Source organism: Ornithorhynchus anatinus, chromosome 3, assembly GCF_004115215.2.
Source record: "Ornithorhynchus anatinus isolate Pmale09 chromosome 3, mOrnAna1.pri.v4, whole genome shotgun sequence".
In the NCBI taxonomy this organism is placed as follows: Eukaryota; Metazoa; Chordata; class Mammalia; order Monotremata; family Ornithorhynchidae; genus Ornithorhynchus; species Ornithorhynchus anatinus.
In genome coordinates this window covers 19160816-19181516 of record NC_041730.1, presented here as the reverse complement: position 1 = coordinate 19181516, position 20701 = coordinate 19160816, and the positions used below count along the sequence as shown (strand labels likewise).

At 58.1% G+C, this 20701-nt stretch overlaps 2 protein-coding genes across 2 annotated transcripts; one reads left to right on the top strand and one right to left on the bottom strand.

Moving 5' to 3' along the window:
• Positions 1–2075: 2075 nt before the first annotated feature.
• On the top strand, positions 2076–5273 carry SELENOH (selenoprotein H). The gene is made up of 4 exons (XM_029059018.1): positions 2076–2271; positions 2422–2556; positions 3595–3727; positions 5065–5273. Exons 1-3 carry the CDS (start codon positions 2076–2078, stop codon positions 3693–3695), a joined length of 432 nt encoding a protein of 143 aa, XP_028914851.1. The 3' UTR covers positions 3696–3727; positions 5065–5273.
• Positions 5274–6174: 901 nt separating this feature from the next.
• On the bottom strand, positions 6175–18917 carry BTBD18 (BTB domain containing 18). Its single transcript, XM_029059012.2, has 3 exons — positions 18865–18917; positions 10215–10383; positions 6175–8867 (listed from the first exon to the last, which is right to left on the bottom strand). The coding sequence occupies exons 2-3, from the start codon at positions 10336–10338 to the stop codon at positions 6832–6834; spliced, it is 2160 nt and encodes a 719-aa protein (XP_028914845.1). The 5' UTR covers positions 10339–10383; positions 18865–18917; the 3' UTR covers positions 6175–6831.
• Positions 18918–20701: the final 1784 nt, after the last annotated feature.

Sequence of the window (20701 nt, the reverse complement as noted above, 5' to 3'; positions counted from 1 at the left end):
GTAAAATGGGGATGAAGACTGTGAGCCCCACGTGGGACAACCTGATTCCCTTGCGTCTACCCCAGCGCTTCGAACGGTGCTCTGCACATAGTAAGCGCTTAACAAATACCAACATTATTATTCTCCGGGCCTCTGTTCCCTCATCTGTAAAATGGGCATGAAGACTGTGAGCCCCAAGTGGGACAACCTGATCACCTTGTATCCCCCCAGTGCTTAGAACAGTGCTTGGCACCCAGCGCTTAACAAATATCATCATCATTCTCTGTGCCTCGGTTCCCTCATCTGTAAAATGGGGATTAGGACTGAAAGCCCCATGGGCGAGAGGGATTGGGTCCAACCAGATTAACTTCTATCTATCCCAGTGCTTAGCAGAGTGCTTGGCACATACTAAGCGCTTCATAAATACCGTAATTATTACTATGAGGGAAGTGAGGTCCAGTGAGATGACGGTAGGGTGGGAAATTCAGGGTCATACCTGGGAGTCCGCCTGCTCTCTCTCTCGGAGCGAGGAGGTGGGGGGGGTGGGAGAGGCTGCGGCCTGCAGCTGCAGTGCAGCAGCGATGCAGCGATGCCGTGCAGCAGCGATGCAGCGATGCCGTGCAGCAGCGATGTAGCGATGCCGTGCAGCAGCGATGCAGCGATGCAGCGCCGGCTCAGCCGCACCATTTTGCCATGCCCTGGGCGTGGGTTTGGCGCCCTCTGCCGGGGACCTCCTGCAGTTGCAGAGAAGCAGCCTGGCCTAGCGGCAAGAGCCCGGCCTTGGGAGTCACAGGTCGTGGGTTCGAATCCCGACTCTGCCCCTTGTCTGCTGTGTGACTGTGGGCAAGTCACGTCACTTCTCCGTGCCTCAGTTCCCTCATCTGTAAAATGGGGATGAAGACTGTGAGCCTCACGGGGGACAACCTGGTTACCCTGTATCTCCCCCAGCGCTCAGAACAGTGCTCTGCACATAGTAAGTGCTTAACAGATACCAACATTATTAATCCAGCCCCCTTCAGCTGTGGGACTTCGGGCAAGCCACTTCACTTCCCTGGGCCTCACTTCCCTCATCTGTAAAATGGGGGATGAAGACGGCGAGCCCCAGGTGGGACGACCCGATGACCTATCTCCCCCAACGCCTGGCATGTAGTAAGCGCTTAATAATTAATAATACTAATAATAATGTTGGTATCTGTTAAGCGCTTACTATGTGCAGAGCACTGTTCTAAGCGCTGGGGGAGATACAGGGTCAGCAGGTTGTCCCACGTGAGGGTCACAGTCTTAACCTCCATTTTGCAGATGAGGTCACTGAGGCCTAGAGAGGTGAAGTGACTTATCCACAGTCCCACAGCTGACAAGTGGGCAGAGTTGGGATGCAGTGGCAGAGAAGCAAGGAGGAAAGGAAAGGGAAAGGGAAAGGGAAAGGGAAGGGAAAGGGAAGGGGAAAGGGAAGGGAAAGGGAAGGGGAAGGGGAAGGGAAAGGGAAAGGGAAAGGGAAAGGGAAGGGAAGGGAAGGGAAGGGGAAAGGGAAAGGGAAGGGAAGGAGGGAGGGAGGGAGGGAGGGAGGGAAACGGAGGGAGGGAGGAAGGGAAGGGAAGGGAAGGGAAGGGAAGGGAAGGGAAGGGAAGGGAAGGGAAGGGAAGGGAAGGGAAGGGAAACGGAGGGAGGAAGGGAAGGGAGGGAGGGAGGGAGGGAGGGAAACGGAGGAAGGGAAGGGAAGGGAAGGGAAGGGAAGGGAAGGGAAGGGAAGGGAAGGGAAGGAAGGGAAGGGAAGGGAAGGGAAGGGAAGGGAAGGGAAGGGAAGGGAAGGGAAGGGAAGGGAAGGGAAGGGAAGGGAAAAAAGGCAGGAAGGAAGGAAGGAAACGGAAACGGAAACGGAAAAGGAAAAGGAAAGAGAGCAGAAAAGGATGGTTCCGGTGCTGGTTGGCGGGCGGTGGTTGGTCCCGGGGGGTCGGGGGGCGGCGCCTTCTCCCCGGAGGCCGCCAGGGGGCGTCGTCAGGACCGGCTCGGCCCGGGCCCCGGCGGACAGAGACACAGACACACACGCACAGACACAGACACACACACACACACACAGAGCGAGAGCGAGCGCGAGCATGGCTCCCCGCACGAGGAAGCGCAAGATGGATGAGAAGAAGGAGGAGGAGGAGGAGGAGGAGAAGGGGGCGGGCGACGGCCCCGAGAGGCCGGGCAAGCGGGGGCCCCGCCGAGAGGCCGAAGGGGCCGAAGGGGCCGAAGGGGGCGAAGGGGGCGAGGGCCTCCACGTGGTCATCGAGCACTGGTCAGCGGGCGGCCGGGGGCGGCCGGGGGGGCGGCCGGGGGGGCGGCGGGGGTCCGGGGGGGCGGCCCCGGGCCCTCACCGCTGTCCCGTTCCCGTGTGTGTGTCCGTGTCCCGTGTGTGTCCTTCCCGCGTCCCCCCCGCGCCCCGTAGCCGGAGCTGAGGCGTGTACGGGCGGCGGGCGGAGGCGCTGAGCCGGGCCCTGAGCCTCGCCGCCCCCGACCTGCCCGTGCTGCTCAACCCCACCAAGCCCCGCAGGAACAGCTTCGAGGTCACCCTGCTCCGCCCCGACGGCACCCGTGAGTCCCCGACCCCCGAAAGCCCCGCCTCCCCGCACCCTGCTTCCCCTCTTTCCCTTCCTCCTCCGCCCCCTGCTTCCCTCTCCCCTTTTTCCCTCCTCTCGCCGCCCCCTGCTTCTCTCCCTCCTCCGTCCCCCGCTTCCCTCCTCTCCCCGTCCCCCCTTCCCTCCTCTCCCCGTCCCCCGCTTCTCTCCTCGTCCCCAGCTTCTCTCTCTCCTCCATCCCTCACTTCCCTCCTCCCTCCAACCTCTGCCTCTCTCTCTCCCCCCTCATCCCCTGTTTCCCTTTTCCTTCCATCCCTTCTTTCCCTCTCCCCCTTTTCCCTTTCCCCTCCCATCCCCTACTTCCCTCCTCTCGCCGCCCCCTGCTTCTCTCCCTCCTCCACCCCCCGCTTCCCTCCTCTCCTCGTCCCCCGCTTCTCTCCTCGTCCCCCGCTTCTCTCCTCGTCCCCTGCTTCTCTCTCTCTTCCATCCCCCACTTCCCTCCTCCCTCCAACCCCTGCCTCTCTCTCTCCCCCCTCATCCCGTTTCCCTTTTCCTTCCATCCCTTCTTTCCCTCTCCCCTTTGTCCCTTCCCCCTCCCATTCCCTGCTTCCCTCCTCTCTCCATCCCCTGCTTCTCTCCCTCCTCTCTCCATCCCCTGCTTCTCTCCCTCCTCTCTCCATCCCCTGCTTCTCTCCCTCCTCTCTCCATCCCCTGCTTCTCTCCCTCCTCTTCCCATCCCCTGCTTATCTCCCTCCTCTTCCCATCCCCTGCTTCTCTCCCTCCTCTCTCCATCCCCTGCTTCTCTCCCTCCTCTCTCCATCCCCTACTTGTCTCCCTCCTCCACCCCCCGCTTCCCTCCTCTCTCCATCCCCTGCTTCTCTCCCTCCTCCATCCCGTTTCCCTCCCTCCATCCCTTCCTTCTCTCCTCCGTCCCCTGCGTCCCCCCTCCCCTCCCCTGCTTCCCTGCCCCCTTTTTCCTTACCCCCCACCCCACCAACTGGCCGAGGCGCCCACGGTGCCCAGAGCTGCTCCGCAAACCCTTGTGCTCTGTCAGGGACGGAGCTGTGGAGCGGCATCAAGAAGGGGCCGCCCCGCCGCCTCAAGTTCCCCGAGCCCGAGCTGCTGGCAGACCTCCTCAAGAGCAACCTGGCCTAGCCGTCGGCACCGCTGCCCACGCCCACCTTCAGGTGCCAACCCCGCCGGGCCCCCGGCTCGTTGGGGGGGCCGGGAGGGACGTCCTGGGGGCCCCGTTTGGAGAGGCGGCGCGGCCCGGTGGAGAGAGCCAGGGCCTGGGTTCGAATGCCACTGCCTTCCCTGGGTCTCGATCTCCTCGTCTCTAAAACGGGGGTCCGATACCCGTCCTCCCTCGCTTTCGAACGGTGAGTCCCACGCGGTACGGGGACCGTCCGACTGATCGGCTTGAATCTACCCCAGCGGTCGGTACAGCGCTCGGCACGGAGTAAGTACTCGACGGTTACGGTTGTTATCGTCCCCGAGGTTTCAGAAGACCCGTGGCACTTGAGTACCTACTGTGTACCGAACGCTTGGGGAAGCACGATGCAACAGACCTGGGAGATGTAATCCTTACCCCCAAGGAGTTTATAGTCTAGAAGAAGAGACATTAAAATAAATTACAGATAAGGGAATGCCAGAGGGAAGAAACGTGACCGCGATCGTGGTGGGGTGAATATCGAGTGTTTGAGGAGAACGCGTCCGAGCGCAAAGGTGACACGGAAGGGAGGGCGCGGAGGGGAGATGAAGGGGCTTAGGCAGGGAAGGGCTCTTGGAAAGTGATCTTTAGGAGGATTTCGAAGGTGGGGAGAGTGATGATCTGACAGATACGAAGGCCCGGAGGGGGTGGGTGCTCCAGGCCCGAGGGAGGATGAGCCGGGGCGGCGAGAGGATAGACGAGATGGAGGTACAGAGGGTCGTTTGGCCTTAAAGGAGCAAAGTATTGGTTGCGGTAGGAGGTCGGCGAAGTAAAGTAGGAACGGGGAGAGCCGACCGGAGTGTCTTAAAGCCGGTGGTGAGGAGTTTTTGTTTGATAGTGATAGTTTGATAGTCGGTGAATGGACGGCCCGCCTCTGGAGACGTTTGAGGAGTGGGAAGATGTGAACTGAAAATGGTCTGGGCAGCAGAGGAGCGTGGGCGGGAGACAGGAGGCGGGGAAGGCGGTGAGGAGGTTGATGCAGTGAGCTTGGTGGGGTGTGATAAAGGGCTTGGATCAGAATGGCAGCGATTTGGGTGGAGAGGAAAGGGCCGATCTTTACCGCGTTGTGAAGGTAGAATGGACAGGACGGGGCGTTCGCTCGACGGCGTGGATGGGACCGCCCGAGTCGGGGAGCCTGCCGAGCTTAGTGGGACAGGGAGGATGGTTTGTCCGGCGGTAGGCGAGTCCCGGGGAGAGTGGGGTGGGCTGAGGAAGCTGAGGTCTTTCTACTCCCTCTCTGAACTCTGCTTCTGTTTACCAAAGTAAAGAGTTCCTTAAATATAGTCACTTCTGCTTACTCTGCTCTCTCTGCAGCTGCCTGTCCCTGGTACGGGTGGAACATCCATGACGGGGCCTGACCAAATCTCCGTTTGGTCCCTGACAATCTGGTTCCTCCCTCAGGAAGCGGTTCCCCGGACTCCGGGGCCTTGGGCTCCCCCCGCGATTGATGCTGAAGCCTCTTCTGTAGATAAGGGAAGGGCATTCCGTGCCCGTTTGTTTAATAAAAGTTCTTTTACAGAGAATATCCGGTGTCCGGAGTGTGGCGCTTCGTCTGCAGGTCTGTGAGGGTCTCATTCGATGGTATTTAGCAGCATGGTGTAGTGGATAGAGCCCGGGCCTGGGGGTCAGAAGGCCATGGGTTCTAATCCCGGACCCGCCAGTTGTCTGCTGTGTGGTCTTGGGCAGATCACTTCACTGAGATCAGTTACCTCATCTGTAAAATGGGGATTAATAATAATAATGGCATTTGATAAGTGCTTAGTATGTGCAAAGCACTGTTCTAAGTGCTGGAGAGGTGATCAGGTTGTCCAACGTGGGGCTCCCAGTCTTAATGCCCATTTTACAGATGTAACTGAGGCACAGAGAAGTGAAGTGACTTGCCCAAAGTCACACAGCTGTCGAGCGACGGATCCGGATTTGAATCCATGACCTCTGACTCCCCAGCCCGTGCTCTTTGTGAGCCTCATGTGGGACGGGAACTGCGTCCAACGTAATTTGCTTGTATCCACCCCAGCGCTTAGTACAGTGCCTGGCGCACAGTGAGCTCTTGACAAATACCATAATTATTATTATTATTATACTGTGTGCAGAGCAGTGTACTCGCACACGTGGCAGTGTGCAAGAGAACAATAAACAGGCACATTCCCTGCCTCCTCGTGCCCCTCATCCCTCCTTCCTAGTGTGGGCTGGCAAGGTTTCTCTCCGGGAAGGGCTGCCCCTACGGGTCCGTCTGCCATCTCCTGCCCCAGCCCAGTCTGATGACGGTGAAACACTTAACGTGGCACGGGGGAGAAATTAAAATTTTCTTTATTTCAAACAAAGCAACCTTCTCTATTAAAAACTCTCTTCCTGGAAGTAAAGAAAACCTCATTTCCTGGGATCCCGGTTAGAGGCCGCCTCCTCCGGGGCCGCCTGGGTCCGGGGCGGGGGGCGGAGGGCGGGATTCGGTTGCCTGCGCCAGGAGGGGAGGGCTCGGGTCTGAAGGACTGGATGAAAAGCAAGGGGTGGTGGGGCCGGAGGGCGTCCGTTCCTCCCGATTGTCCCGCGGCGGCCCGCAACCCCGCCCCGTCCCCTTGAGCTGCTGCAGCGGGGCGTCAGGGAGGGGACACGATGCTCCTGACGGTTGCCGTCCTGCACACCCGCCCCTCCGTGGACGGGACTGCCCTTCCCGCCTCTTCCCCGAGTCAGTGGCAGCGCGGAAAGGGCACCGTGTGAGAGCAGCGCGAAGCCGTTGTCCCGCCCTGCTCCGTCCCTTCCTCTTCCTCTGTGTTCGGATGGGGGGAGTGGGGAACGGGCGTGTAGACCCTCCCCGGTCCCCCCGACCCGGGTCCGGGGAACACCAGCCACGGGGCCGGGGGGGGGGGGGGAGTCTCTAATTGGTGTCTGAGCCCTCGTCCTTCTCCCGTCAGGTCGGAGCGCGCGGGAAGGGGCGGCCGGAAGGAGCCGCGGGACCACCTCTCTTGCGGCGGCCTCCCGGTGCGCCGGGTGAGCCGGGGCCGTTTCCCCTGCCTCCGCGGTTTCCTACCGGCCCCGGCTCCAACCCGGGGCCTCCCCCGCACCCCGACCCGCCTCGCCCACCGACTAGGTGAGCACGTCTACCTCCGTCTCGGACTCCGACGAAGGGTCGGGCCACACGCAAGGGCCGCTGATGGGCACCAGCCCGACCTGGGCTACCCAGTCCACCACGTCGATATCCTCGTCTTCCTCCACGGAGGGAAGGGGCCGCCCCTCCGTGGTGCCGCCTGCCCCCGGGACGGGCTCCCCCGCCGGCGGGGCCGAAGCCGCCCCTTGGGCGGCCCGGGGCGGCCCGGGGGCCGCGGGGGGCCCCTGGCCTCTGGCGGCCGCCCGGCGGGAGCCGGGCGCAGGGGCCGGTCCCGCGTCGGGCTCGGGCGGGGAGTGGGCCGGAGTCCCCGCCTCGACTATTCCCCTCTCCCCCGCCGCCTCCACGCCGGGCCCTGGGGTCCACCCGGCAGCCGCGGGCAGCATCTCCCCTAAATCCGCGCTGGGCGTCAGGGCCAGAGGACTCAAGGGCGGGAGCATCACGGATTCCCCTTCCGCGGCGCAGGGCCCCTCCAGGCCCACCAACTCCTTGTGCCACAGCTCCAGGTCTGGCAGAAACCATTCCTCCCCCTGCCCCCAGGTCTCCGGGCCCTGCGGCCCAGGGTAGGCCGGGGCCGCTTCGGCGCTCCCTTCCCTGGGGAGCTCCAGCCCGTCTCCCATCGCGCCCAGCTCGCTGCCGCAGAGCATGAAGTCCAGGATCTCCTCCAGCTCGATGGTGGCGGCGGCGCTGGTGATGCGGTACTCCTCTGCCTCGAAAGGCGGGTCCGGCGGGGCCGCGTCCAACTCCAAGGGCTCCCCGAACCCCCCTCCCAGGAACGGCGGGGCCGCCGAGTCGGGCCGGGCCCCGTCCCGGGCCGGAGAGGGACCCTCCGGGGACTCCAGCAGGAGGTCGGGAGGCCCCGGCTCCGCCGTCGGGGGGTCCCGGAGGCCGCGCCAGCCCCTCCGGCCGGAGGGGTCCGCCGGCTCCGGCCCGGGGGCCGCCTCTCGGCGCCCGCCCGGCCCGCGGTCTCCCGGAGGCGGCTCCTGCACCACCTCCCAGCAGCTCCCGTTGACGATCTTGCGCAGCTTCACCCGCCCGACCTGCCCTTCCTCGGCCGGGTCGGCACCGGCCGCCCGGGCCTCGGGGCTCCGCTTTTTGGCCTCCCCGCTGTCGGGGGGATTCCGGCTGTCCCACTGAGGGCCGGCTCCTCCCGGCTCCCGCCTCTCCTCGGCCTCCTCCGTCTTCACGCCCCTCTTCCGCCAGACGCGCCGGTTAGCCGATGGCCGGGCGGGGCTGCTCCCCGAGGCGCTCCCAGGGGACCGGGACGGCCCGGCCCCGGCCGAGGGCTTCGAGCGGCTCAGCTTGATCTTCCTGGGTAGCAGCGGGTCGTTCCCCGGGGAGTACGGGCTGAGCGGGGAGAGCGCCGGGTGGCTGGGCGGAGAGAAGATCGGGGGGCCGGGGGGGGAGAACGTGGTGGGGGAGAGCACCGGGGCAGCCCAGGAAGCTTGACTCCGGTCGCCTAGAGAGAAGCTTCCCGCCTGGTCCTTGGCGCCGGTCTCCTCTCCCCCCACGGGTAAGGGACGTCTCCTCGACGGCCCTGGCAGGTCCTCGGGGCCCTGCGGGCCGCCCTTCTTCTGGGGCCCCTCCCCTCTGCGGCCGAGCGGCTCTAACCGCCCCGCTCCGGGGGGCCGGGGGGCCGGGTCCACGGGGAGCGGAGAGCGGGGAAGGAGGCTGGGGTCCGGGAGGCGTGCAGGCACCGGGGGGACCTGCAGGCACTCCCGGTTGAGGCGCCGGCCCTGGGAGGCCTTGACCAGCTTGCTCCCCTCCAGCTGCAGCGACTCGAGTTCCAGGACCCGGAGCTGGCGGGCGGCTGCCAGGATGTCCTGGACCTCCTCCCGGGAGGCCTCCATCTCCGAAGTGTACAGGAAGTTGACCAGCTTGCGGAGCGTCCCGATCTTCAGCCCCCCGAGCTCCAGGATCACCTGGCGGCCCTGGGCCGGCTGCTCCTGCTCCAGGCGCTCCGTGAAGTAGGGGCTGCAGGCCGAGAGGATGCAGGAGTGGGCCGGGACCGCCTCACCTGTGGAGAAACTCCAGCGCGTCAATCTCCCGGGAGGGCCGCCCGCCCGCGTACTTGCCCCTCTCGGGGCCGAGGCCCGGTTCCCTGCTCCTCGCCCCCTCTGTTAACCGGGGGCCTGGGTCCACTGGGGCAGCTGCCCCCTCAAGCAGGGCTTGAGGGCTTACCGTGTGCGGCTGTACTGAGCGCGCGGGAGAGTACAATCTCACAGAGTTGGTGGACACATTCCCTGTCCCCAACCCCCTCCGGCTGCATAGGCTTCGCTCTCCATATACGCCGGCAGTCGGGTCTCCGGTTCACAAGGAATGACCTTTTACTTTATGGGAAAATACGGATGGAAAAGTTTTGAAGGTTCCCAGAAGAGCATCCAACCTTCTGTTCGTATGGAAAAATAACTGCTCAGTCAGTGGGGCGAGGGAAGCCGGGAGGAGGAAAGTAGGCGCTCACTTCTAGACCCCTCAAGGACTGGACAAATCCAAAGTAACCCGAGCCGGGCATCTCCGCTCCCGCAGAGCACCGGCTTCTTGACCGGCAGGAATTCCCGAGCCACCTCGGCAGCCCCGGGAGGTGGCCGAGATCATTCGCAGGGAGGTTTGAAGACGACTCGCCCAGCAAATGGGGAAGGAACTCGGGAATCTCCTCCTCGGGCTCGGGGCATCACAGTCAGAGGCGCTGCCTTTACCGTGGAGCGGATTGAGGGCTCCAGGTGGGAGGAGTGAAAGAAAGGGAAATAAGGTCCCGGTTTCTAAAAACCAAAAAAGAGAACTCCAAAACAAAGTAAAAAGGCCTCCACCCTCTATCTTAAGCCCGACCCCTAGCCGGTGCACTGGAAAACAAATAAAGGCCATTTTCTGGGAATTTCCAGGTTCACTCAATGCAACCCCCTGAAACCCGAGGCCTCTGCACAAGAGACCCTGCACAATCCATCCCCGAAAGGTGAATCCTAAAGGGTTGAAACCGAGGCGATCTCGGAAGGAATCTCTGAACCCCCCCGAGGACAACCGTTAAAGAGGCTGCCCCGTTCTTCCCCGGACGCCACCCGACCCTCCTCCGGGTAAGGTCCGGCTGCCTGCCTACCTCCCCCGTCCACCGGCTTCGCTTTCCAGAGCCACGGAGGTGGGCCGGGGCCCTGAGGGCTCGACCTGGTCCGAGGCGGGGCCCTCGTCCCCCAGCCCGTCCTGACTTCCCTTGTCCCGTATGCGGAGGGGCCCGTCAGCGCCTGTGGGCCGCAGAGATGTCTGTCCCCTTGCCGCGGGCCCAGAAGGGCTGGGGATCCCGGTGGCCACCTCCCCCCTCCCCAAGCCTGGCCCATCTCTCGGTGGCCGGCGGGGCCCGGGCGGGGCTCTCTACCTTCCGCTTGCAGGAGGACATCGCACCACCTGCCGCTCCGCTGCTGGCGATGGAGCTGCAGGAAGGCCAGACGGAGCAGCCGGGAATTCCGGTACAGGATTTGGGGGCCTGCCGGGGAGCACATATCCGTGGCTCCTCTGATCCGCCTTGGTTTCCACACACCAAATTCCTGCAAGTGAGACAGCGCACTTCAGAGACGGTTACGATTTCTTTCTTTTAATGAATTGGCAAAGGATACCCGATAGAGTCGAAGCGTCTTGAGGGCCGGGATCGCGTCCGTTAACTCTACTGTTTCCTCTCCCGGTATTCAGCTCGTTGTGGGCAGAAATGTATCTGTTTGTTATTATTTTGTACTCTGCAAGCGCTTGGTACAGTGCTTGGCACCTGGTAAGCGCTCAATAAATGCAACTGAATGAATGAATTTATTCAATCAGTGGTATTTTTTGAACATTTACAGTATGCAGAGCATACTGTACAATACAATAAGAGTAGGCAGACATGACCCCTACCCATAAGGAGCTTAATAATAATGGTGGTATTTGTTAAGCGCTTACTATGTGCCAAGCACTGTTCTGAGCACTGGGGGCATACAAGGTGATGAGGCTGTCCCACGTGGGACTCACAGTTTTAATCCCCATTTTACAGATGAGGTAACTGAGGCAGAGAGAAGTTAAGCGGCTTGCCCAAAGTCACACAGCTGGCAAGCGGCAGAGCTGGGATTAGAACCCATGACCCCCGACTCCCAAGCCCGGGCTCTTTCCACTGAGCCACGCTGCTTTGCATGTTAGACACTATGTGACAAGCACTGTTTTAAGCAGTGAGGTAGATACAAGTCAATCAGGTCCCTGTTACAAAAGAGGTAACTGAGGCACAGAGAAGTGACTTGCCCGAGTGACCTGATCCACCACTGCGCTAAGTAAGTGGTGGATCCAGGATTAGAACTCGGATCCTCCGACTCCCAGCCCCGTGCTCTCTTTTCACTGGGTCACGCTGCTTCTCTAGATGGGGAGAGGGACATTAAAGTAAATTACAGACGGATATGTACCTAAGTGCTCTACTGGTGGGGTGAAACTCTAAGTGCTTAAGGGTTATATAGGTCTAAATGTACAGGTAACCCAGAAGGGAGGGCAAATGGGGAAACTGGCGCCCAAGGGAGTGACTTGGGCAATGTAGGTGCTCAATAAATAGTACTAATTGGTCGACAAAGGAGTCGGTGCGGGTCCCCGCGTGCCTTCCCCGCACACTTGGCTCCTCGAGTGCTAACCTGCTCACCGTGCCTCGATCTCGCCCGTCTCGCCGCCGACCCCTAACACACGTCCCGCCTCTGGCCTGGAACGCCCTCCCTCCTCGAATCCGCCAATTACTCCCCCTTCTTCAAAGCCTTATTGAAGGCCCACCTCCTCCAAGAGGCCTTCCCAGACTAAGCTCCACTCTTCCTCATCTCCCACCCCCTTCTGCGTCGCCCTGACTTGCTCCCTTTGCTCTCTGCCCCCCGACCGACCCCGCGGCACTTATGATGTACCTATCTGTGACTTTATATATTTGTCTCGATGTCTGTTTCTCCCGCTCTAGACCGTGAGCTCGTCGTGGGCAGGGAATGTCACCGTTTACTGTGGTATTGTACTTTCCCAAGTGCTTAGTACAGTGCTCTGCACACAGTAAGGGTTCAAAAGATCGAATGAATAACACCGTGCCAAGGGCAGAGCTATAGGAGGGACTATTCCTTGTGCTGTCCGGTTGCATTTTTAAAAAAGAGAGTATTGGTTAAGTGTTTACCATGTGGGGTAGATACACATAGAGAAGCAGCGTGGCTCAGTGGAAAGAGCCCGGGCTTGGGAGTCGGAGGTCATGGGTTCGAATCCCCACTCTGCCACTTGGCAGCTGGGTGACCGTGGGCAAGTCACTTCACTTCTCTGTGCCTCGGTTCCCTCATCTGTAAAATGGGGATTAACTGTGAGCCTCACGTGGGGCGACCTGATGACCCTGTATCTACCCCAGCGCTTAGCACAGTGCTCTGCACGTAGTAAGCGCTTAACAAATGCCGACATTATTAGATACACGATCATCAGGTTGGACACAGTCTCACATGGAGCTCAGAGCCTCGGGGGGAGGGACAGCAAGGTATTTTACTCCCATTTTACAGGTGAGGCAACTGAGGCACCGAGAACCGAGGGGACGTGCACAAGGTCACACTGCAGACAAGTAGCAGAGCCAGGATTAGAATCCAGGTCCCCTGACCCTCAGGCCCACGCCTTCTCTGTCGGGCGCGCTGCTTCCCAATAGGAATAACGCAGCACGAACCAACATCACTGTGATTAGTCCTTCGAGAGGGTTCTGACGTCTCGTCCATCATTCTTGCATCAAACAAGGAGATATGAAAGGCTTTCACTCCTGACCTATTGCACCCTCACTGGCCCAAATGTAATCCAAAAACAAAGATACGTTTGGATATCACGATCGCATTTGACACGTAATAATAACTGCGATCCTTGCTCAGCGCTTACTATGCGCCAGGCACTGTACTGAGCGCTGGGGTGGAAGCAAGCAAAACGGGTTGGACACAGTCCCTGTCCCACGTGGGGCTCACGGACTTAATCCCCATTTTACAGATGAGGTAACCGAGGCACAGAAAAGCGAAGCGACTTGCCCGAGGTCACAGAACAGACAGGTGGGGGAGTCGGGATTAAAACGCAGGTCCTCCGGACCGCCAGGCCACGTTCTGTCAACTAGGCAGCGTGGCTCAGTGGAAAGAGCCTGGCTTGGGAGTCAGAGGTCATGGATTCGAATCCCGGCTCTGCCACTTGGCAGCTGGGTGACTGTGGGCAAGTCACTTCACTTCTCTGGGCCTCGGTTCCCTCATCTGTAAAATGGGGATTAACTGTGAGCCTCACATGGGACGACCTGATGACCCTGTATCTACCCCAGTGCTTAGAACAGTGCTCTGCACATAGTAAGCGCTTAACAAATGCCAACATTATTATTATTATTATTATTATTAACTAGGCCCTTAGCTGGTGAGTGCTCTGAGGAGCAGGGGCCGTGTCTCATTTCCACCCGTGTTTTCTCTCCCATTGCTTAGCACAGTGCTCCGCACATAGAAAACGCTGAATACAGCAGCAGCGTGCTGTCGAGAAGCAGCGTGGCTCAGTGGAAAGAGCCTGGGCTTGGGACTCAGAAGTCATGGGTTCTAATCCCGGCTCTGCCACTTATCAGCTGTGGGACCTTGGGTAAGTCACTTCACTTCTCTGTGCCTCAGTTACCTCATCTGGAAAAGGGGGATTAGAACTGTGAGGCCCAGGTGATGATGATGATGTTGGTATTTGTTAAGCGCTTACTATGTGCCGAGCACTGTTCTAAGCGCTGGGGTAGACCCAAGGGAAACAGGTTGTCCCATGTGGGGCTCACAGGTGGGGCAACCTGATTACCTTGTATCTACCCAGCGCTTAGAACAGTGCTCGGCACATAGTAAGCACTTAACAAATACCAAATTATTATACAGGCCATCTACTACAGAGAAGCGGCGTGGCTCAGTGGAAAGAGCACGGGCTTTGGAGTCAGAGGTCATGGGTTCGAATCCCGGCTCTGCCACTTGTCAGCTGGGTGACTGTGGGCAAGTCACTTCACTTCTCTGTGCCTCAGTGACCTCATCTGTAAAATGGGGATGAAGACTGTGAGCCCCACGTGGGACGACCTGATTCCCCTGTGTCTACCCCAGCGCTTAGAACAGCGCTCTGCACATAGTAAGCGCTTAACAAATACCAACATTAATTAATTAATTACCCCAGCGCTTAGAACAGTGCTCTGCACATAGTAAGCGTTTAACAAATACCAACATTATTATTATTACGCTAGGCAGGTGAGTCCTGCACCCCTTCTGTCAATTTGATATTATTTTTTTCCTCCTTGGGCCAATGGTTCAAGCACAAACCGGCAGAGGGCTCAGTCAGAGTAGGCAACAGCGGGAACAAGTTTGTACTGGCCTGGACAGGAATGCTTCGTGGACTGAAAGGGGAGTTCTTTTCATTTTTTTTTTTCCTTTTGCCTCTAGTTGGTATTTGTTAAGCGCTTACTATGTGCAGAGCACTGTTCTAAGCACTGGCGTAGATACAGGGTCATCAGATTGTTGGTATTTGTTAAGCGCTTACTAGGTGCCGACCACTGTTCTAAGCGCTGGGGTAGACACAGGGGAATCAGGTTGTCCCACGTGGGGCTCACAGTCTTCAGCCCCATTTGGCAGATGAGGTCACTGAGGCCCAGAGAAGTGAAGCGACTTGCCCACAGTCACACGGCTGACCGGTGGCAGAGCCGGGATTCGAACCCACGACCTCTGACTCCCGAGCCCGGACTCTTTCCGCTGAGCCACGCCGCCTCTCTAGGACACCAAGTCCGACTCCAGGGATCTGCGAAGAAACGCACGTGCAGCTTAAAGGGTAAAGAGTAATGGGTTTCATTGCTCAACATCGTCACCCTCGTGGGCTGCCCGATGCCCAGACAGGTTTTAGGACGCGTCCTCCCGGGAGTCGGATCTGATGCCTTTCGGTTTGCCCTTCTGACGCTTAAAGATCCGCCTACAAAGCTTTTTTCCACACTCACTCCACGGCAGGATCCGCTCCCCCGGGCCGTGGCGTTGCCGATGGAGCCGAGGGCCCGGCTCCCTACTCCAGGCTACCGAGAGAGACGGGGGAGTCGAGGGCTCGGCTCTCTCCGATCGAGGCTCCCCAGTACCAAATCTGGGGCCGCCCTGAAAATAATAATGATACTGATGATGTTGGTATTTGTTAAGCGCTTACTATGTACAGAGCACTGTTCTCAGCGCTGGGGTACAGAGAAGCAGCGTGGCTCAGTGGGAAGAGCTCGGGCTTGGGAGTCAGAGGTCACGGGTTCGCTGTGTGACTGTGGGCCAGTCACTTCACTTCTCTGTGCCTCATCTGTAAAATGGGGATGATTACTGTGAGCCTCGCGAGGGACCACCTGATGACCCTGTATCTACCCCAACGCTCAGAACAGTGCTCGGCACATAGTAAGCGCTTAACAAATACCAACATTATTATTACTATCACCCTGTATCTACCCCAGCGCTCAGAACAGTGCTCGGCACATAGTAAGCGCTTAACAAATACCAACGTTATTATTACTATCACCCTGAATCTACCCCAGCGCTCAGAACAGTGCTCGGCACGTAGTAAGCGCTTAACAAATACCAACGTTATTATTACTATCACCCTGTATCTCCCTCCACGCTTAGAACAGTGCTCTGCACGTAGGAAGCGCTTAACAAATACCAACGTTATTATTACTATCACCCTGTATCTCCCTCCGTGCTTAGAACAGTGCTCTGCACGTAGGAAGCGCTTAACAAATACCAACGTTATTATTATTATCACCCTGTATCTCCCTCCGCGCTTAGAACAGTGCTCTGCACATAGGAAGCGCTTAGCAAATACCAACATTATTATTATACAGGGTCATCAGGTTGCCCCACGTGAGGCTCACAGTTAATCCCCATTTGACAGATGAGGTCACTGAGAAGTGAAGTGACCTGCCCCCAGGCACACAGCTGAAAAGAAGAGAAGATCCAGAAGCAGCATGGCTCAGTGGCAAGAGCCCGGGCTTGGGAGCCAGAGGTCATGGGTTCGAATCCCAGCTCTGCCCCTTGTCAGCTGTGTGACTGTGGACAAGTCACTTCACTTCTCTGGGCCTCAGTTCCCTCATCTGTAAAATGGGGATTAACTGTGAGCCTCATGTGGGACAATCTGATGACCCCGTATCTTCCCCAGTGCTTAGAACAGTGCTCTGCACAGAGTAAGCGCTTCACAAATACCAACATTATTAAAAAGGTTTAAGCATTCCAAGCGCTTAGTACAGTGCTCTGCACAGAGTAAGCGCTTCACAAATACCAACATTATTAAAAAGGTTTAAGCATTCCAAGTGCTTAGGACAGTGCTCTGCACATAGTAAGCGCTCAATGAATACTATTGAATAAATGAATGAATAAGCAGCGTGGCTCAGTGGAACGAGCACGGGTTTTGGAGTCAGAGGTCATGGGTTCGAATCCCGGCCCTGCCATTTGTCAGCTGTGTGACTGTGGGCAAGTCACCAGCAGCGTGGCTCAGTGGAAAGAGCCCGGGCTTGGAAGTCAGAGGTCATGGGTTCGACTCCTGGCTCTGCCACTTGTCAGGTGTGTGACTGTGGGCAAGTCACTTCACTTCTCTGTGCCTCAATTACCTCATCTGTAAAATGGGGATTAACTGTGAGCCTCACGTGGGACAAACTGATGACCCTGTATCTCCCCCAGCGCTTAGAACAGTGCTCTGCACATAGTAAGCGCTTAACAAATACCAACATTATTACTTCTCTGTGCCTCAGTTCCCTCATCTGTAAAATGGGGATGAAGACTGTGAGCCTCACGTGGGACAACCCGATCACCCTGTATCTCCCCCAGCGCTTAGAACAGTGCTCTGCACATAGGAAGCGCTTAACAAATACCAACATTATTACTTCTCTGTGCTTCAGTTCCCTCATCTGTAAAATGGGGATGAAGACTGTGAGCCCCACGTGGTACATCCTGATTCCCGTGTGTCTACCCCAGCGCGTCGAACAGTGCTTGGCACATAGTAAGCGCTTAACAAATGCCAACATCATAATTATTTATTATTATTATTAGTGCAAAGGGTTTAAGGCCAGAGGGAATCCGGGTTTTCCCGGGAAAAGGGGGCCAGTGGGGTCAGGCCCGTAGGGAGACCGGGTGGGGTTCAGGCGGACTGTCCATCCCGCCCCTAGGGGGCGCTCCTCCGGGAGGGCCGGGGCTCCCTCGGAGCCGGGACTCGATGGTGACCGCACGGCCGGGCCTCCCCTGCCACTCTAGCCCTCCCTCCTCTCCGACTTTCTAGCCCGCCCCCTCCTCTCGACTCCTCCCTCCCCCAGCCCGGCCCACGACGCCACCTGGCCTGGCCTCTGGCCTGCGGGCGTGGCTTGGAAGAAGGGGAGGAGAAAGGGAGGAGAATAATAATAATAATAATAATGATAATAATAATAATAATGTTGGTATTTGTTAAGCGCTTACTATGTGCAGAGCACTGTTCTAAGCTCTGGGGGAGATACAGGGTAACCAGGTTGTCCCCCGTGAGGCTCACAGTCTTCATCCCCATTTTACAGATGAGGTAACTGAGGCACCGAGAAGTTAAGTGACTTGCCCAAAGTCACACAGCAGACGAGGCAGAGCCGGAATACGAACCCGTGACTTCTGACTCCCAAGCCCGGGCTCAGCACTGTTCTAAGCGCTGGGGTTGATACAGGGTCATCAGGTTGTCCCCCGTGAGGCTCACAGTTAATCCCCCTTTTACAGATGAGGTAACTGAGGCACAGTGAAGTGACTTGCCCACGGTCACACAGCTGACAAGTGGCAGAGCCGGGAGTCGAACCCATGACCTCTGACTTCCAAGCCCGGGCTCTTTCCACTGAGCCACGCTGCTGGTGACTTGCCCACAGTCACACAGCTGACAAGTGGCAGAGCCGGGAGTCGAACCCATGACCTCTGACTCCGAAGCCCGGGCTCTTTCCAATGAGCCATGCTGTGGGTATTTGTTAAGCACTTACTATGTGCAGAGCACTGTTCTAAGCGCTGGGGAGATACAGGTTGTCCCCCGTGAGGCTCACAGTCTTCATCCCCATTTTGCAGACGAGGGAACTGAGGCCCAGAGAAGTGAAGTGACCTGCCCACAGTCACCTGGCTGCCAAGTGGCAGAGTCGGCAGTCGAACCCGTGACCTCTGACTCCCAGGCCCGGGTTCAGCACTGTTCTAAGCGCTGGGGTAGATACAGCTTAGAGAAGCAGCGTGGCTCAGTGGAAGGAGCCCGGGCTGGGGAGTCAGAGGTAGTGGGTTCGAATCCCGGCTCTGCCACTTGGCAGCTGGGTGACTGTGGGCAAGTCACTTCACTTCTCCGTGCCTCAGTTCCCTCATCTGGAAAATGGGGATGAAGACTGTGAGCCTCACGGGGGACAACCCGATGACCCTGTATCTCCCCCAGCGCTTAGAACAGTGCTCTGCACATAGTCAGCGCGGAACAAATACCAACATGATTATACAGGGTCATCAGCTTGTCCCACGTGGGGCTCCTATTTTTTACCTCCCGTTTTTCCAGATGAGGTCACCGAGGCCCAGTGAAATGACTGGCCCAAGGCCACCCAGCAGACAAGTAATAATAATAATGTTGGTATTTGTTAAGCGCTTACTATGTGCAGAGCACCGTTCTAAGCGCTGGGGGAGATACAAGGTAATCAGACTGTCCCACATGAGGCTCACAGTTAACCCCCATTTTACAGATGAGGTCACTGAGGCCCAGTGAAGTGACTTGCCCAGAGTCACCCAGCTGCCAAGTGGCAGGGCGGGGATTTGAACCCATGACCTCCGACTCCCAAGCCCGGCCTCTTTCCGCTGAGCCACGCTGCTTCCAGAGGAGACGGGATTGGAACCCACGACCTCTGCCTGCCCAGCCCGGGCTCTTGAAGGGGAAAAGGAGGGAGCCGTGGAGGGTCGGGTTTAGAGCGGCCCAGGGTGGGCGACCGCGCCCAAAGGCCTCCGGCAGGCGTCGGTTGGGAGGGGGGACCCCCAACCCACCGGTCCCTACAGTTTGGGGGGGCGGGAACTTACGTGCACCGGCGGGACCCCCCGATGGAACGGCCCCGGGAGGCCGGGACCACCGAGGACCGTCCCGCCCTGGCGCTTTGGCCCCCGCCCCCGAGTCTGCCCGGCAACGGCGTTCCCATTGGCCCGGCCTCCCCGCAGGGGCCAATCAGAAGCGAGCAACCGCTTTGAGCGGGAGAATGGCCGTTGGGAGGGCGGGAGCGGGGCCGGAAATGGAGGCCCAAGGCTGCCCTGGGCCCTGAGGGAGACAAGCAGCGTGGCTCAGTGGAAAGAGCCCGGGCTTGGGAGTCAGAGGTCATGAGTTCGAATCCCAGCTCTGCCACTTGTCAGCTGGGTGACAAGTCACTTCACTTCTCTGGGCCTCAGTGACCTCATCTGTAAAATGGGGATTAACTGTGAGCCTCACGCGGGACAACCCGATGACGCTGTGTCTCCCCCAGCGCTTAGAACAGTGCTCTGCACATAGTAAGCGCTTAACAGATACCAACATTATTAAAGAGCCGGGGCTTGGGAGTCAGAGGTCGTGGGTTCGAATCTCAGCTCTGCCACTTGGCAGCTGTGGGACTGTGGGCGAGTCACTTCACTTCTCTGGGCCTCAGTTACCTCATCTGTCAAATTCATTCATTCAATAGTATTTATTGAGCGCTTATTATGTGCACTGTACTAAGCGCTTGGAATGGACAAATCGATAACAGATAGAGACAGTCCCTGCCCTTTGACGGGCTTACATACATGTGCAGAGCACTGTACTAAGCGCTTGGAATGTACAAATCGGTAACAGAGACAGTCCCTGCCCTGTGACGGGCTTACAGTCTAATCGGGGGAGACGGACAGACAAGAACAATAGCAATAAATAGAATCAAGATAAAGGGGATTAACTGTGATCCTCACGGGGGACAACCCGATAACCCTGTATACCCCAGCGCTTAGAACAGTGCTCTGCACATAGTAAGCGCTTAACAGATACCAACATTATTATTATTATTAGAAGAACCAAACCTTCGCCCCAAAACCCCCGGGCTTAGGGCAGGGGCAAGAGGGAGACCCAGCAAAAATGAGGGCAATGCCAAAAATCACCAAAGGCCTTTGGGGGACAAATAATAATGGTGGTATTTGTTAAGCGCTTACTCTGTGTCAAGCACTGTTCTAAACTCCGGGGGGATACAAGGTGATCCGATTGTCCCATGTGGGGCTCATGGTCTTCATCCCCATTTGACAGATGAGGGAACTGAGGCAGAGAGAAGTGAAGTGACTTGCCCAAAGTCACACAGCTGGCAAGCGCCGGGGCCGGGATTAGAACCCATGACCTCAGACTCCCAAGCCCGGGCTCTTGCCACTGAGCCACACTGCTTCAAATGGCTTTACTTTTTACTTTGTCCATATAGGGACAAATGGCTCTTTCCTTCCTTCCTTCCTTCCTTCCTTCCTTCCTTCCTTCCTTCCTTCCTTCCTTCCTTCCTTCCTTCCTTCCTTCCTTCCTTCCTTCCTTCCTTCCTTCCTTCCTTCCTTCCTTCCTTCCTTCCTTCCTTCCTTCCTTCCTTCCATCATATTTATTTCTGTGTGCAGAGCACTGTACCAAGCGCTTGGAAGGTACAATTCAGCAACAGATAGAGACCATCCCTTCCCCAAAACGGGCTCACAGTCTAGAAGTGGGGAGACAGACAACAAAACAAGGGGACAGGCATCAGTAGCATCCGCCCAGCGGCCCACTCCAACTCAGTTTTTATTTTATGGAGTTTGTTCGGTGCTTACGATGCGCCAGGCACCGTTCTAAGCGTGGGGGCAGATAGAAACTAATCAGGTCAGACGCAGTCCACGTCCCACATGGGAATCACAGCCTTAA

Bases quoted from the DNA above. Each gene is read 5' to 3' on its own strand.
- SELENOH (XM_029059018.1), top strand. From the start codon at position 2,076: ATGGCTCCCCGCACGAGGAAGCGCAAGATGGATGAGAAGAAGGAGGAG. The intron at 2,272-2,421 runs GCCGGGGGCGGC...GCCGGAGCTGAG, and splicing joins CGAGCACTGGTCAGCGGGCG to GCGTGTACGGGCGGCGGGCG. The intron at 2,557-3,594 runs GTGAGTCCCCGA...GTGCTCTGTCAG, and splicing joins GCTCCGCCCCGACGGCACCC to GGACGGAGCTGTGGAGCGGC.
- BTBD18 (XM_029059012.2), bottom strand. From the start codon at position 10,338: ATGTGCTCCCCGGCAGGCCCCCAAATCCTGTACCGGAATTCCCGGCTG. The intron at 8,868-10,214 runs GTAGAGAGCCCC...GTTTCTCCACAG, and splicing joins TGTCCTCCTGCAAGCGGAAG to GTGAGGCGGTCCCGGCCCAC.